At 46.8% G+C, this 17,012-nt stretch overlaps 2 protein-coding genes and 1 pseudogene across 2 annotated transcripts in view; 1 reads left to right on the plus strand and 2 right to left on the minus strand.

The window, feature by feature from the left end:
• Window positions 1-3,529, minus strand: part of eif6 (eukaryotic translation initiation factor 6) — a 67,362-nt gene extending 63,833 nt beyond the window's left edge. Inside the window, exon 1 of the mRNA XM_078237007.1 lies at window positions 3,449-3,529. Coding sequence (XP_078093133.1) covers window positions 3,449-3,458 — 10 coding nt within the window. The 5' untranslated portion in view covers window positions 3,459-3,529. The remainder of the gene's footprint in view (window positions 1-3,448) is intronic.
• The window catches only part of LOC144508694 (CMP-N-acetylneuraminate-beta-galactosamide-alpha-2,3-sialyltransferase 2-like), a 556,023-nt gene that overhangs the window by 358,186 nt on the left and 180,825 nt on the right, over window positions 1-17,012 (plus strand). The gene's annotated exons all lie outside the window — the stretch shown is intronic.
• The window catches only part of LOC144508273 (matrix metalloproteinase-24-like), a 93,315-nt pseudogene continuing 91,840 nt past the window's right edge, over window positions 15,538-17,012 (minus strand).

The raw sequence follows: 17,012 nt of genomic DNA on the forward strand, positions 1-17,012 counted from the left end.
ACAACAGCACAAGAGCAACTGACCCTTCATCACTGGACCTTCCTTCATGCTGTCACTTAATATTACCATTAACCTCTCTTTATAACATACTAGTAAAACCACCAACAATTTCTACCAGTAACACCAAGCAGAAATGTTGCCTTTAAAAGATCGGCACAGAGTGAGTGAAGCCCAAGATTCCAGAGTAAATTATGAGCAGGTTGATGGACTTAAAGACCTGATTTCAGCTCCACTCGATTCTATGTAATACTCAGTAATGGTGTAGCAATCCAACAGGCAGGCATCGAGCAGGCCTCACCGATAGCCAAAGAATGTCAACTTTGTGCAAATTGATTACCCAATTTCCTACATCATAACACTGACTGGAAAGCATTTTGGAGCATGCTGGAATTGTGAAGGGCACAATATGAATGCAAATCCTCCTTCCTTGCACCTAATGGAGGATGCACATCCCAGCACAGGGTGTGGCCAGCCAGTCACACAATCCAAACAGTACACAATGGTACAATGATTATTACAGGCCTAGGACATACAGGGGAACATCTGCTCATGCTTTACCTCAGATAGACAACTCCACAATTATCACCAGGCTCATTCGGAAACTATAAGCTAACATTGTAACAGCAAATAGCCTGACAGTGGCATTATCTGTCTCGAAAAACTGAAATTAATCTCTTACTAATGGATGCACTTTTTATCCACATTAACATAAAAGATACAGATGGGGGAAACTATTTCAGGGCTTCAGTCAGTGAATTACAGTCAAGAGTTCAGGTAGTATCAGGTGGCTAACTCCAGCAGCCAGTGGCCAGAGAAAGAGTAAGAATGGTGGCCAGGATATTTCATCAGATAATGATAAAACCTTAAACCAGTGGCTCCCAACCTTTTCAATGAGACTAACAATTCCAGGCATGCCCATTCTTTTCCTCAGCTGAATCGATAGTCACTAACCCAGAGTTGCTCCAATCACAATCAGAGTCAACTAGGAATCAGTCGAACCACATCACTGATCACTGCTTTGAGAGATTAAATATATTGATGAAGACATTGCCAGCACACTGTAGACAATGTTCAGTGGTCCAAGTAGCATTTCCTTGTTCCAGGCTATCTCGTGATCTTAAAGGAGATACTAACTCGTTCAAGTGCCACCAGCGGTAAGCATTAGCCACAAGACATTTCTTCCCCGACATTAAGTTTCTAAAATATGCGCTCCCCACATAACTTTAAGATCCACACTCTGCACGGCTGGCCATGAGATGAGATGAGAAGAGGACTGAGAGTCATAGAGAGTTACAGCATGGAAACAGGCCCTTCGGCCCAACTTGTCCATGCCTCCCTTTTTTTTAAACCCCTAAGCTAATCCCAATTGCCTGCATTTGGCCCATATCCCTCTATACCCATCTTACCCATGTAATTATCTAAATGCTTTTTAAAAGGCAACATTGTACCCGCCTCTACTACTACCTCTGGCAGCTTGTTCCAGACACTCACCACCCTGTGTGTGAAAAAATTGCCCCCCTGGACACTTTTGTATCTCTCCCCTTTCACCTTAAACCTATGACCTCTGGTTTTAGACTCTCCTACCTTTGGGAAAATATATTGACTATCTAGCTGATCTGTGCCCCTCATTATTTTATAGACCTCTATAAGCCTCCTACGCTCCAGAGAAAAAGTCCCAGTCTATCCAGCCTTACCTTATAACCCAAACCATCAAGTCCCGGTAGCATCCTAGTAAATCTTTTCTGCACTCTTTCTAGTTTAATATCCTTTCTATAATAGGGTGACCAGAATTGCACACAGTATTCCAAGTGTGGCCTTACTAATGTCTTGTACAACTTCCAACAAGACGTCCCAATTCCTGTATTCAATGTTCTGACCGATGAAACCAAGCATGCCGAATGCCTTCTTCACCACTCTGTCCACCTGTGACTCCAGTTTCAAGGAACTATGAACATATACCCTTAGATCTCTTTGTTCTGTAACTCTCCCCGACGCCCTACCATTAACTGAGTAAGTCCTGCCCTGGTTCAATCTACCAAAATGCATTACCTCGCATTTGTCTAAATTAAACTCCATCTGCCATTCGTCAGCCCACTGACCCAATTGATCAAGATCCCATTGCAATCGAACTTTCTTCACTGTCCACTATGCCACCAATCTTGGTGTCATCTGCAAACTTACTAACCATGCCCCCTATATTCTCATCCAAATCATTAATATAAATGACAAATAACAGTGGGCCCAGCACTGATCCCTGAGGCACACCGCTGGTCACAGGCCTCCAGTTTGAAAACAGCCCTCTACAACCACCCTCTGGCTTCTGTCAAGAAGCCAATTTTATATCCATTTGGCTACCTCACCCTGGATCCCGTGAGATTTAACTTTATGCAACAACCTACCATGCGGTACCTTGTCAAAGGCCTTGCTAAAGTCCATGTAGACAACATCAACTGCACTGCCCTCATCTACCTTCTTGGTTACCCCTTCAAAAAACTCAATCAAATTTGAGAGACATGATTTTCCCCTCACAAAGCCATGCTGACTGTCCCTAATCAGTCCTTGCATCTCTAAATGCCTGTAGATCCTGTCTCTCAAAATACCTTCCAACAACTTACCCACCACAGATGTGAGGCTCACTGGCCTGTAGTTCCCAGGCTTTTCCCTGCAGCCCTTTTTAAACAAAGGCACAACATTTGCCACTCTCCAATCTTCAGGCACCTCACCCGTGACTATCAATGATTCAAATGTCTCGGCTGGGGGACCCGCAATTTCCTCCCTAGCCTCCCACAGTGTCTTGGAATACACTTCATCAGGTCCCGGGGATTTATCTACCTTGATGCGCTTTAAGACTTCCAGCACCTCCTTCTCTGTAATATGTACACTCCTTGAGACATCACTATTTATTTCCTCAAGTTCCCTAACATCCATGCTTTTCTCAACAGTAAATACTGATGAGAAATATTCATTTAGGATCTCACCCATCTCTTGTGGATCCGCACATAGATGACCTTGTTGATCCTTAAGAGGCCCTATTCCCCTGAGAATGGCCTGGATACCAGCTGAGCACTCACACAGACGCCAGCAATATTACTGAACGGAGACAAGATAACACCCAGTGAAATATCAAAAGTACCAATCCCCTCTACTTCCCATTGGAACTGGGTAAGTCGTGACATTCTGGCCTTTTAAAAGCAGAATAGCAGTTGTGCAGACCACTGGGGCTCAGAATCTGTCTCACAGCCACAGCACACCAGTTAAAAACCAGAGTTATACTGTCTGGGTGCAGTGTAGCTGTCCCTGGATGGGAGTTATACTGTCCCTTGATGTGAGTTATGTCAGGCCGCAGTGTCGCTGCCCCTGAATGGGAGTTATACCATCAGGGCGCACTGTACCTGCTTGTAAATTCTTTGTAATAACTGGACCCCTTTATATTTAAAACACAACTTACCAACACACATTCTTCCAATAATTCTGCATCCTGCAATCGAGGCGTGGACGACAGGAATAGTCTCAGATAATTCTCCTTCAAAGACACTGAAAACAAAACACAGTTTGTCAGCAGTAAACCCTCAGCAGGTTGATTAACACAGTATTCGGACTAGTTACATGGGAATGAAGGGGGAGCTGGCTACGGTTAACTGGATAAATAGACTAAAAGGTATGGCGATAAATAAATAAATAGTGGGAAACATTTAAAAAACAATTCAAAATGTTCAACAGAATAGAACTTGTGCGTTGCTGAAAAAGACACAGGCTATCAAAGCTTTTCACCTTGCACCTATTGGGACTGATTCGGAAGATTACCAAATTTATACTGCATGAGAGGAGGGTTCTGATTGGTTGGCAAGTGGACTCTTGATTGGTAGAATCGTTGCCATGGAGAATGCACTAAGGAACAGTTGATTTGATTTATTAGTATACAGGGAAAAGTATTGTTTTTTGCGCACTATACAAAGCATACTGTTCATAGAGAAGGAAAGGAGAGGGTGCTGAATGTAGTGTTAGTCATAGCTAGGGTGTAGAGAAAGATCAATTTAATATGGAGTAGGTCCATTCAAAAGTCTGACAGCAGCAGGGAAGAAGCTGTTCTGGAGTTGGTTGGTACGTGACCTCAGACTTTTGTAAATCATTTCTGGTGGAAGAGAGAATGTCCGGGGTGCGTGGGGTCCTTAATTATGCTGGCTGCTTTGCCGAGGCAACCGGAAGTGTAGACAGAGTCAATGGATGGGAGGCTGGTTTGTATGATGGACTGGGCTTCAAGCATGACCTTTTGGAGTTTCTTGTGGTCTTGGTCAGAGCAGGAGCCATACCAAGCTGTGATACAATAAGAATGCTTTCTATGGCGCATCTGTAAAAGTTGGAGAGAGTCGTCGTGGACATGCCAAGAAAATAGAGGCGTTGGTGGACTTTCTTAACTATAGCATCCGTGTGGAGGGACCAGGACAGGTTGTTGGTGATCTGGACACCTAAAAACTTGAAGCTCCTGACCATTTCCACTTCATCCCTGTTGATGTAGACAGGGGCATGTTCTCCTCTACGCTTCCTAAAGTCAATGACAATCTCCTTCATTTTGTTGACACCAGTTCACCAGATTCTCTATCTCATTCCTGTACTCCATCTTATCATTGTTTGAGATCCGACCCACTGCGGTGGTGTCATCGTCAGCAACCTTGAAAATCGAGTTGGGAGTAGAATTTGGCCACACAGACATAGGTGTATAAGGAGTATAGTAGGGGGCTGAGAACACAGCCTGGTGTTGATTGTGGAGGAGGTGTTGTTGCCTATCCTTACTGATTGCGGTCTGTGGGTTAAAATGTCTAGGATCCAGTCGCAGAGGGAGGAGCCGAGGCCCAGGCCACAGACTTTGGAGATGGGTTTCACAGGAATAATGGTGTTGAAGGCTGAGCTGTAGTCAATAAATAAGGGTCTGCAGTTAACCGGAGCAATTAACTGTCAAGTTTTTGTTTAAATTCAAAAATATATTCCATTAAAAACAAAATTTAGCAAGATCCATCTTCACAGTATAATGTATCACAAGTTACCCATTTTCTGCAAAACTAACCATGCCCCATAAATTCTCATCCAAATTATTAATATAAATGACAAATAACAGTGGGCCCAGCACTGATCCCTGAGGCACACCACTGGTCACAGGCCTCCAGTTTGAAAAATAACCCTCGACAACCACCCTCTGTCTTTTGTTATCAAGCCAATTTTGTATCTAATTGGCTACCTCACCTGGATCCAGTGAGATTTAACCTTATGCAACAACCTACCATGCGGTACCTTGTCAAAGGCCTTGCTAAAGTCCACGAAGACAGGATCAACTGCACTGCCCTCATCTACCTTCTTGGTTACCCCTTCAAAAAACTCAATCAAATTTGAGAGACATGATTTTCCACTCCTAAAGCCATGCTGACTGTCCCTAATCAGTCCTTGCATCTCTAAATGCCTGTAGATCCTGTCTCCGAATACCTTCCAACAACTTACCCATCACAGATGTGAGGCTCACTGGCCTGTAGTTCCCAGGCTTTTCCCTGCAGTCCTTTTTAAATAAAGGCACAACATTTGCCAACCTCCAATCTTCAGACACCTCACCTGTGGCTGTTGATAATTCAAATATCTCTGCGAGGGAACCCACAATTTCCTCCCTAGCCTCCCACAATGTCCTGGGTTACACTTCATCAGGTCCCGGGGATTTATCTACCTTGAGACTTCCAGCACCACCTCCTCTGTTGTTACTTGTTATTAAGACATTCTTAACAATGAAGTTAGAAAACCATAATATGATCAAAGTTTTATGAAAGGGAAATTATGTTTGACAAATTTGTTTGAATTACTTGAGAATGGAGTTAGTAGGGTAGAAAAAGGGGAATCAGATGTAGTATGCTTGGCATTTGACAAAATGGGGTGCCAGTGGTTAGCACTGCTGCCTCACAGCGCCAGGGACCTGGGTTCGATTCCTGGATTGGGTCACTGTCTGCCCAGAGTCTGCACGTTCTCCCAGTGTCTGTGTGGGTTTCCTCCGGGTGCTCCGGTTTCCTCCCACAGTCCAAAAGACGTGTTGGTTAGGGTGCATTGGCCATGCTAAATTCTTCCTCAGTATGCCCGAACAGGCACCGGAGTGTGGCAACTAGGAGATTTTCACAGTAACTTCATTGCAGTGTTAATGTAAGCCTATTTGTGACAAACAAGCAAAATATAACAATAATAATATAAAAGGAAAAGATGCAAACTAAGGACTCATGAAGTTGGGGTGAAACATTAGTAGAGATACAGGACTGGTCAACAGACAGGACGGAAGTGGGGCTAATTAGGACATTTTCAGGTTAGCACGGTGTAACTGGTGTAGTGCCGCTGGTGCCTCGGCTATTTACATAGATTGCTCTCTGCCTCGTTATCCAAGTTTGCCGACAACGCAAAGTTAGATGGAAATGAGGGACGAGGGAGCCCAGCCAAGTTCAAAAAACAAGCCGGAAGTACGTGCAACAGTCTTCAGCCCAAATCAGTCTGCTCCAGAGGTTCCCAGCATCACAGATGCCAGTCTCCAGACAATTCAATTCACTCTGCGTGATATCTAGAAACAGCGGAAGGCACTGGATACTGCAAAGGTTGTGGGCCCTGACAGTATTCCAGCAATAGTACTGAAGACATGTGTTCCAGAATGAGCTACCCCCTTAGCCAAACTCCTCCAGTACAGTGACAACACTGGCATCTACCCAGCAATGGGGAAAATTGCCCAGGAATGTCCTACACACAAAAAAGGACAAATCCAACCCAGTTAATTACCGCCCCATCAGTCTGCCCTCGATCAAAGTGATGGAAGGGGTCATCGACAGTGCTATCAAGCAGCACCTGCTCAGCAATAGCCTGCTCACTGACTCAGTTAGAGTTCCACCAAACATTTTTCAAAATGATTAGTGGAGAGCAGTCAGGGTAAATCGGTATTTGAGGATGTGAGGGGGATGGTAACTGAACCAAGGCAAAATGCAATCCCATATCAAACTTAAGTCAAAGATTTTCACCTTAGATTTCCATTATAAATTCTTGTAGTCACACTTGAAATGAAAACGACTCTATAAAAACTTGGTGTGTTATAATGCCACCCTCCCAGTTGTGATGTGCCCGGGATGGCAGTCAACATGATGCAGTCGGTCTGTTATGTCAGTGGTGCATGAGCTGATCATAGAATCACTACAGTGCAGGAGGAGGCCACTCGGCCCATCAAGTCTGTACCGACTGCAATCCCACCGTGGCCCTATCCCCATAACCCCACATATTTCCCCAGCTAGTCCCCCTGGCACTGAAGGGTAATTTAGCACAGTCAATCCTCACAGCTTTGGACTGTGGGGGGGGGAACCGGAGCACCCGGAGGAAACCCACACAGACATGGGGAGAACATGCAGACTCCGCACACAGACAGTGACTCAAGACAGGAATTGAACCCGGGTCCCTGGTGCTGTGAGGCAGCAGTGCTAACCACTGCGCCACTGTGACAATGTATGTATTGGGGACAGAGAGAGAGAGAAAAGTCCTTATTAAGTTTACTGATTATTTCTATATGAGTAAACAGCAGAATGCAACAGCAAAACACCAGTAAAGAAATTGTACAATTCTGCATAATAAATGTGGCATCGACCAATGGAGTCGGTCCATTCGTCACCACGGAACTGATGGATGGGCTTCAGTGGTAACATCGATTCAAAATCAGTGGAAAGGACTGCTTTCAAAGAGAAATCTGTAATATTTGGAATCTGCGAGAAAATATATAACCTCTGAGCAGGAACTGCAGGTTAGAAAGTGGAAACCCAAGCAGTGAGAGTGTGTTAGTGCACAGGTACTGACCCAAAGCAATACACCACAGCATTAACAAGCATACGCAGGCTGGGATATAGCAGCAATCCTCTTCCTCATTAACCACAAAAGCATTTTTGTGATGGGTTGTGGGAGCATCCATCAGAGCAGAGTGAATGTTAAACACCAATACTCTGCTTTCACAGTCCACTTCCATCCCTGACAAGCTTTCGAAACATGGGAAGACCCAGCCATTCAGCCCATCCAGGCTGTTCCTGTTAGCCAATGGAGCTTTATTTCCAATCCCAATTTCCTGTCTTTTCTCAATACCATCACTTGCTGTTAAACACCATCATGGTTTTGCTCCTGTGACTTTTGGTAAGACGCTCTACATTCTCAACTCTGTGAAAGAGTGATCCTGGACTCCAATACCGACACTGCCAGTTACTTTACACCCAGGTTTGTAGGTTCTTGCATAATAGCCCAGCCCCTTTATCCCAGGTAACCCCCCTGGTGAATGTCAGAACATTCTAAAGACTGCTACATAACTGTTTCAATTTGAACACAGTGCTGTAGAGATCAGACCATCGCAGAACCCAATTCTTCCTGTTAAAGTCTATACTGTGTGAAGCACCCAGACTCTGCAGCTTAATCATTTTTCTCCCTTCAATGGACGCTTTACTGACTGCTAGAACTGGCCCTTACATAACTGTCACACCGTTTCTCTGTTAACACTAATCTCACATGCCTGTTCTTACAAAAAGAGTACACATCCTCACATTTTGTTCCACCCACTCACTAATTCCAGTCCCGTCTGCAATTCTGTGCCCAGCACAGTACCCCCTAGCTTAAGTAAGATATTCAGCCATTATAAATCCAAGTCATTTATCTATTCAGGGGCAAGGAGAGGCTCCACACCCAATGCCTGGAGACATCGCGTGTCACTGCCTGCCAGTCTGAGGCCTTCAGGCTTTTTCTAGAACTATATTTTTATTGAAGATTTAAGAGGAGATTGGGAGACATTGGCAGCGGTAACCCAGAATCGACCACTGCAGAAGCAGCAGCAAGACCCCGACTCTGGGACTCGGAAGACATTGGAACAAAGCCCGTTGACAGGGAACCTGATCACTTTGCCTCACCACGGGTAGTACCACCAAGTCCAAATCGTGAGCTTGGAAATTTTAATACCTTTTGAATTGTGTGTAACAAAGTCAGAAGTTAAATACTTTGTGGAGAACAAAATGGATGTCTGGTGTGCTACGGTTTTATAGTAGAGTTTTGGATAGCCTGGTAGGGTGCAATTAAGGAGATTTGTTGTACAATAATTTGAGAGCGTGAGCATCTTTGTCCACAGCGTCAATTGACCCGAGTTCGAGGGCAACAGAATCATTCCATTCTTACCAAAGGCCCTTTCAGCATCCAGGCAGATCACTAACCCATCCAAAACTCGCTCTTGGAAGACCTGGATAACATCCAGCAATCTCCTAACATTACTGCAGGAGTGCCGATCTTAATAAATCCAGTTTGATAACCCTCGATAATCACAGGAAGGGTTTTCTCCAGGCACATTGCCAGACCCTTAGACAACACTTTCAAATCGACATTCAATGAAGAAATGGGTCTGTAAGAAGTACACCGCTCAGGATTAAGGAAATATTCGCCTCCCGCAGTGATTGCAGTAGCAGACCTATGCCAAATGAATGATTATAGAATCTCGACAGTGCAGAAAGAGGCTATTCGGCCCATCGAGTCTGCACTGACTCTCAGAGCATCCCACCCGGGCTCTCCCTTCCTTAACCCTTTCCCTGTAACCCCGTACATTTAGCATGGCCAATTCACCGAACTTATACATCTTTGGACTGTGGGAGGAAACCCATGCAGACATGGGGAAAACACGCAAACACCACATGGTCCCCAAAGCCGGAATTTAACCCAGGTCTGTGGTGCTGAGAGGCAGCAACACGAACCTCTGAGCCACCTTACATACAATTAATGGGTAAAATAGCAAGTCTTTGAATTCCTTATAGAATTCACACCCAAACTCATCAGCCCCAGGTGCGTTACCTGGCTGAAACTCCTTTATGACAGAGACCACCTCCTCCCCAGAGGTCGGAGCATTCAAAGCTGTTCTCAGATCCTCTGTGACAGAGGAAAGCTCAAGAAGAGAAGAAACGCTCCACAAGTACCAGGGCCGCGGGGTTTACTGGGAAGGGTCTCTTGAGTTTTTTTTTTAGTGCACAGGAGGTTTAAAAGGCAGGTCCCACTATCTAGCGGGCAGCGTTGGGAGCGGGCAGCGGAGTGAGACGGAGCTGAGTGAGAACTGAGGGGCTTTGGCTCATCGGGCTTAGGCAGAAAGGGCGAGCAGGGAGAGGAATAATCTTCATTCACTTTTTTCCCTGTGTTTAAAAGGGCAATTATGACTGTCAGGCCAGTATGTTGTTCCCAATGTAGGATGTGGGAGGTCCTGGAGGCTCCTAGCCTCCCAGACGACCATATCTGTGCTGGGTGTGTTGAGCTGCGGTTCCTAAGGGACCATGTTAGGGAACTGGAATTGCAGCTCGAGGACCTTCGCCGGGTTAGGGATAGTGAGGAGGTCATTGACAGGAGCTATCGGCAGGTGGTCACACCGGGACCACGGGAGGAGGGTAACTGGGTAACAGTGAGGAAGGAGAAAGCTCGGGTGATGGTGAGCACCCCGGTGGATGTGCCCCTTAATAATAAGTACTCCTGTCTGAGTACTACTGGGGTGGACAGCCCACCTGGGGGAAGCAGCGGTGGCAGTGTCTCTGGAGCTGAGCCTGGCCCAGTAGTGCAAAGGGGTAAGGAAAGGAGGGTAGTGCTAATTGGGGACTCTACGGTGAGAGGGTCAGATAGGCGTTTTTGCGGACACAGACGGGACTCTCGGATGGTGGTTTGCCTCCCTGGTGCAGGGGTCCGGGATGTCTCTGGTCGAGTCCCAGAAATCCTGAAGGGGGAGGGAGAGGAGCCCAAGGTCGTGATGCATATAGGTACTGCTGACATAGGTAGGAAGAGGGAAGGGGTCATGAAAAGAGAATATAGGGAGTTGGGTAGACAGCTGAGAAAGAGGAATGCAAAGGTAGTAATCTCGGGATTGCTGCCTGTGCCGCGGGAGAGTGAGAACAGGAATCGGTGGAGAATTAATGCGTGGCTGAGGGACTGGAGCAAGGGACAAGGATTTGGGTACTTGGATCATTGGGACCTCTTTAGGGGCAGGTGTGACCTGTTTAAAAAAGACGGGTGGCACTTGAATCCCAGGGGGACCAATATCCTGGCGGGAAGGTTGGCTAAGGCTACTGGTGAGACTTTAAACTAGAAAGGTTGGGGGGAGGGAATCGAAATGAGGGGACTGAGAGCGAGGAGGTTAGCTCGCAAATAGATAAGGAATGTAGACAGGGTAAGAGGGAGGTTAGACGAGTGAGGGAGAAGGGAAGTGCTCAGGCTGAAGGTCTGAGATGTGTCTATTTTAATGCCAGGAGTGTAGTGAATAAAGTGGATGAGCTTGGAGCGTGGATTGCTGCTTCGAATTGTGATGTGGTGGCCATTACGGAGACTTGGATGTCTCAGGGACAGGACTGGGTGCTTCAGGTGCCGGGTTTTAGATGTTTCAGGAAGGACAGGGAGGGAGGCAAGAGAGGGGGGGGAGTGGCACTGTTGATCAGGGATAGTGTCACGGCTGTAGAGAAGGTGGACGCCGTGGAGGGACTGACTACGGAATCTCTGTGGGTGGAGGTTAGGAACAGGAAGGGGTCGGTAACTTTGCTGGGTGTTTTCTATAGGCCGCCCAATAGTAACAGAGATGTTGAGGAGCAGATGGGGAAACAGATCCTGGAGAGATGTAGGAATAACAGAGTTGTCGTGATGGGAGATTTTAATTTCCCAAACATAGATTGGAATATCCCTAGGGCTAGGGGTTTGGATGGAGAGGAGTTTGTTAGGTGTGTCCAGGAGAGTTTCCTGACACAGTATGTGGATAAGCCTACTAGAGGAGAGGCTGTTCTTGATCTGGTGCTGGCTAATGAACCTGGACAGGTGGAGGATCTCTCGGTGGGTGAGCATCTTGGGGATAGCGATCATAATTCTATCTCCTTCACGATAGCATTGGAAAGAGATAGGGTCAGGCAGGCTAGGAAAGTGTTTCTCTGGAGTAAAGGGAAATACAGTGTCATCAGGGAGGAAATTAGACGGGTAAATTGGAAGGAGGCATTCTTGGGGAAAAGTACCGAAGGAAAGTGGAGGATTTTCAAGGAATGTTTGTCTGGAGCTCTGCATGACAACGTTCCGATGAGACAGGGGGGTGTTGGTAGGGTACGGGAACCGTGGTGCACGAAGGTTGTGATGAACCTGGTAAATAAGAAAAGAGAGGCGTACAGAAGGTTCAGAGAGCTAGGAGGTGTTAAGGATTTAGAGGAGTATACGCGATGTAGGAAGTAGCTTAAGAAGGAAATTAGGAGAGCGAGAAGGGGTCATGAGAAGACCTTGGCGGGTAAGATTAAGGAGAATCCCAAGGCTTTCTACAAATATGTCAAGAGTAAAAGGATGAGATGTGAAGGCATAGGACCCTTAAAAGGTGAAGGGGGAAAAGTTTGTGCGGAACCGTTAGAAATGGCGGAGGTGCTTAATGAATACTTTACCTCGGTATTCACGGTGGAAAGGGATCTGGGTGGTTGTACTGCTGGATTGCGGAGGACAGAAAGGATCGAGCATGTGGACATAAAGAAAGAGGATGTGTTGGAACTATTGAATGGCATCAAGGTTGGTAAGTCGCCGGGACCGGATGGGATGTACCCCAGGTTACTGTGGGAGGCGAGGGAGGAGATTGCGGAGCCTTTGGCGATGATCTTTGCATCGTCGATGGAGACGGGAGAGGTTCCGGAGGATTGGAGGATTGCGGATGTGGTCCCTATATTCAAGAAAGGGAACAGGGACAGCCCGGGAAATTACCGACCGGTGAGTCTAACCTCAGTGGTTGGTAAGTTGATGGAGAGGATCCTGAGAGACAGGATTTATGATCATCTAGAGAAGTTTAGTATGATCAAAAGTAGTCAGCACGGCTTTGTCAGGGGCAGGTCGTGCCTTACGAGCCTGGTTGAGTTCTTTGAAAATGTGACCAAGCACATTGACGAAGGAAGAGCGGTGGATGTGGTCTATATGGACTTCAGCAAAGCGTTCGATAAGGTCCCCCATGCAAGACTTCTTGAGAAAGTGAGAGGGCATGGGATCCAAGGGGCTGTTGCCTTGTGGATCCAGAACTGGCTTGCCTGCAGAAGGCAGAGAGTGGCTGTGGAGGGGTCTTTCTCTGCATGGAGGTCAGTGACCAGTGGAGTGCCCCAGGGATCTGTTCTGGGACCCTTGCTGTTTGTCATTTTCATAAATGACCTGGATGAGGAAGTGGAGGGATGGGTTGGTAAGTTTGCTGACGACACCAAGGTAGGTGGTGTTGTGGATAGTTTGGAGGGATGTCAGAAGTTGCAGCGAGACATAGATAGAATGCAAGACTGGGCGGAGAAGTGGCAGATGGACTTCAACCCGGATAAGTGTGTAGTGATCCATTTTGGCAGATCCAATGGGATGGAGCAGCAGTATAAAATGAAGGGTACCATTCTTAGCAGTGTAGAGGATCAGAAGGACCTTGGGGTCCGGGTCCATAGGACTCTTAAATCGGCCTCGCAGGTGGAGGATGCGGTCAAGAAGGCGTATGGCGTACTAGCCTTCATTAATCGAGGGATTGAGTTTAGGAGTCGGGAGATAATGCTGCAGCTTTATAGGACCCTGGTTAGACCCCACTTGGAGTACTGCGCGCAGTTCTGGTCACCTCATTACAGGAAAGATGTTGAAGCCATTGAAAGGGTGCAGAGGAGATTTACAAGGATGTTGCCTGGATTGGGGGGCATGCCTTATGAGGATAGGTTGAGGGAGCTTGGTCTCTTCTCCCTGGAGAGACGAAGGATGAGAGGTGACCTGATAGAGGTTTACAAGATGTTGAGGGGTCTGGATAGGGTGGACTCTCAGAGGCTATTTCCAAGGGCTGAAATGGTTGCTACGAGAGGACACAGGTTTAAGGTGCTGGGGGGTAGGTACAGGGGGGATGTCAGGGGTAAGTTTTTCACTCAGAGGGTGGTGGGTGAGTGGAATCGGCTGACGTCGGTGGTGGTGGAGGCAAACTCGTTGGGGTCTTTTAAGAGACTTCTGGATGAGTACATGGGATTTAATGGGATTGAGGGCTATAGATAGGCCTAGAGGTGGGGATGTGATCGGCGCAACTTGTGGGCCGAAGGGCCTGTTTGTGCTGTGGCTTTCTATGTTCTATGTTCTATGTGTCCTTGGCTTGTTCTGATTAATACAAATTGGCACAAAAGCCTGGTTAATATCTTCTGCCCTAAACTATTTCCCTTAGATTCCACCACCGAAGCTATCGTCCTAGAATTCATAGAATCCTACAGTGCAGAAAGAGGCCATTCGGCCCATCGAGTCTGCACCGGCCACAATCCCACCCAGGCCCTATCCCCATATCCCTACACATTTTACCCACTAATCTCTCTAACCTATGCATCCCGGGACACTAAGGGGCAATTTAGAATGGCCAATCAATCTAACCCGCACATCTTTGGACTGTGGGAGGAAACCGGAGCACCCGGAGGAAACTCACGCAGACACAGGGAGAATGTGCAAACTCCACACAGACAGCGACCCGAGCCCAGATTCGAATCCAGGTCCCTGGAGCTGTGAAGCAGCAGTGCTAACCACTGTGCTACCATGCCGCCCTTTCGATCTCTTCCTGGTAAGAAAAGTCCAATGCTTCCTCCGTTTATTCCCAAATGCATAAACTTCTGCTTAGCAAATCCCCTCTACATCTGGTCAGAGTCCAGTGTCACCCTAACTACACCAATTTCCTTCAGCCTCACATGACAAGAAATTCTACTGGACCCCCTCTCCAGTTCAGCTAGCCAATCCTCCAGCTCACACTGCTGCTCCATCGATCTACCCCTCTTTGTAGCCGAGAATGAGATGTCCAAACCAATAGCAAAGGCCTTGCAGATCTCCCACAGAATAGAGGTGCTCACATCAGGAAGAGAATTAACAATAAAAAGCATCAAATTTGGTCTTGAAGTTGGAGATGAAGTTATAGTCTTTAAGTAAAGACGCATCAAGTCTCCAGGACCTGGGCTGAGTGTGGGCCTCTTGAGAAGAATCCTAAACAGACTGGAGCGTGGTCAGAGATTACAATACCACCCACAGCACAAGAGACAACTGACTGCAGCGTCATCTTTGGCACAAAAAAATCATCAATTCTGCTGTGACATAAATGAGGAGCTGGAAAAAAGTGAACTCTTTACCCTTGGGATGTAAAGTTCTCCACACATCCAAATTACCCACCTCCACAAAGGCTGAGGCCAACGCCCTCGCTTGCTGCTAGGAGGGAATCTCAGATCAGGGATCTGGGTTAAGATAACAATCAAAATCACCACCAATAAAGGAATAATCGGAGGCAGTTCAGCAAAGACTATATAACCATAGTGACAAAGTCAGTGAGCCATAAACATTCATTACCAATACATTCTCCTCATATAACAGTCCCTATTTCCCTTTGAGTTTCATACAGCTTTCCAAATTCAAAGGCAGATCCTTATTAACCAACAGAACAGGATAACAGTGTATACTGAATTCCAAAAGCTTTTAAATGCTCTCTGACCACATCAAAGCCTTTGTGTTTTTGCCACACTGTTAGAAAGCCAATCCCAGCACAACGGGCAACCTCCCAAACTCTCCGGTGGTCCCTGAAGCGGTGTCATAGCCGTGGGTGTTGGCTGTCCCTGGGCCTCCAGGATAGGGTACGATGCATCCCTTTGAGCTCAAACCATCCTTCCTTCCCATCGAGCCTTCAACAAATCTAACCGGGAGCCTGCCCTCAGTTCCCTCTGGAAAACAGATCACACAGATATTCTTCCTCCGGCTCCGAATTTCCAGATCCATCAGGATACCAGGCAGCTGATTCTCTAAGGACTGCAGCTGAGCCTCAACTGAACAAGCGGCATGTTTGACATCGACGATTCTATCGTCCGCCTCATTGAGCCTCCTGTCAGTATTCTGCAGTTCACCCCATGAGCATTAATGTTCTGTGTTAAAACTCCGGGTTTGTTGTTTGGAACTTTGATAATGTTTGCAGTGATTTCCTGCAACACCTTCGAGAGCACCAGGCCCAGAGCCTGTTCCCCAGCCAGGTCGCCATGGTGAGGGCCCAGCTCCACCCGGGCGCCTCCGACTGTTCCTTTTAATCGATGATTTTCCTGACTCTCCTCAGCATGATGTGGAGATGCCGGTGTTGGACTGGGGTAAGCACAGTAAGAAGTCTCACAACACCAAGTTAAAGTCAAACAGGTTTATTTGGTAGCACAAGACATAAGCTTTCGGAGCACTGCCCCTTCATCAGGTGAATGGAAGTTCTGTTCACAAACAGGGCATATATAGATACAAACTCAATTTACAAGATAATGGTTGTCTTTACAGATAATCAAGTCTTAAAAAGTACAGAAAAGGTGAGTGAAGAGAGGGTTAAGCACAGGTCAAAGAGATGTGTATTGTCTCCAGTCAGGACAGTTAGTGAGATTTTGCAAGTCGTGGGGGTTACAGATAGTGTGACAAGAACCCAAGGTTCCGGTTGAGGCTGTCCTCATGTGTGCGGAACTTGACTATCAGTTTCTGCTCAGCGATTCTGCGTTGTCGTGAAGGCTGCCTTGGAGAACGCTTACCCGAAGATCAGAGGCCGAATGCCCGTGACTGCTGAAGTGTTCCCCAACAGGAAGAGAACCATCCTGCCTGGTTCGAACAGGACCTCTTCACCGCACAGGACCTTCAACCGATGCTATACACTAAATACATCGATGACATTTTCTTCCTTTGGACTCATGGTGAACAATCACTGAAACAACTATATGATGACATCAACAAGTTCCATCCCACCATCAGACTCACCATGGACTACTCTCCGGAATCGGTTGCATTCTTGGACACACGCATCTCCATCAAGGATGGTCACCTCAGCACCTCACTGTACCGCAAGCCCACGATGCTCCACTTCTCCAGCTTCCACCCTAAACACATTAAGGAAGCCATCCCCTACGGACAAGCCCTCCGTATACACAGGATCTGCTCAGATGAGGAGGATCGTAACAGACACCCCCAGAGGCTGAAAGATGTCC

This window comes from Mustelus asterias, chromosome 20 (genome assembly GCF_964213995.1).
Source record: "Mustelus asterias chromosome 20, sMusAst1.hap1.1, whole genome shotgun sequence".
NCBI classification, from domain to species: Eukaryota; Metazoa; Chordata; class Chondrichthyes; order Carcharhiniformes; family Triakidae; genus Mustelus; species Mustelus asterias.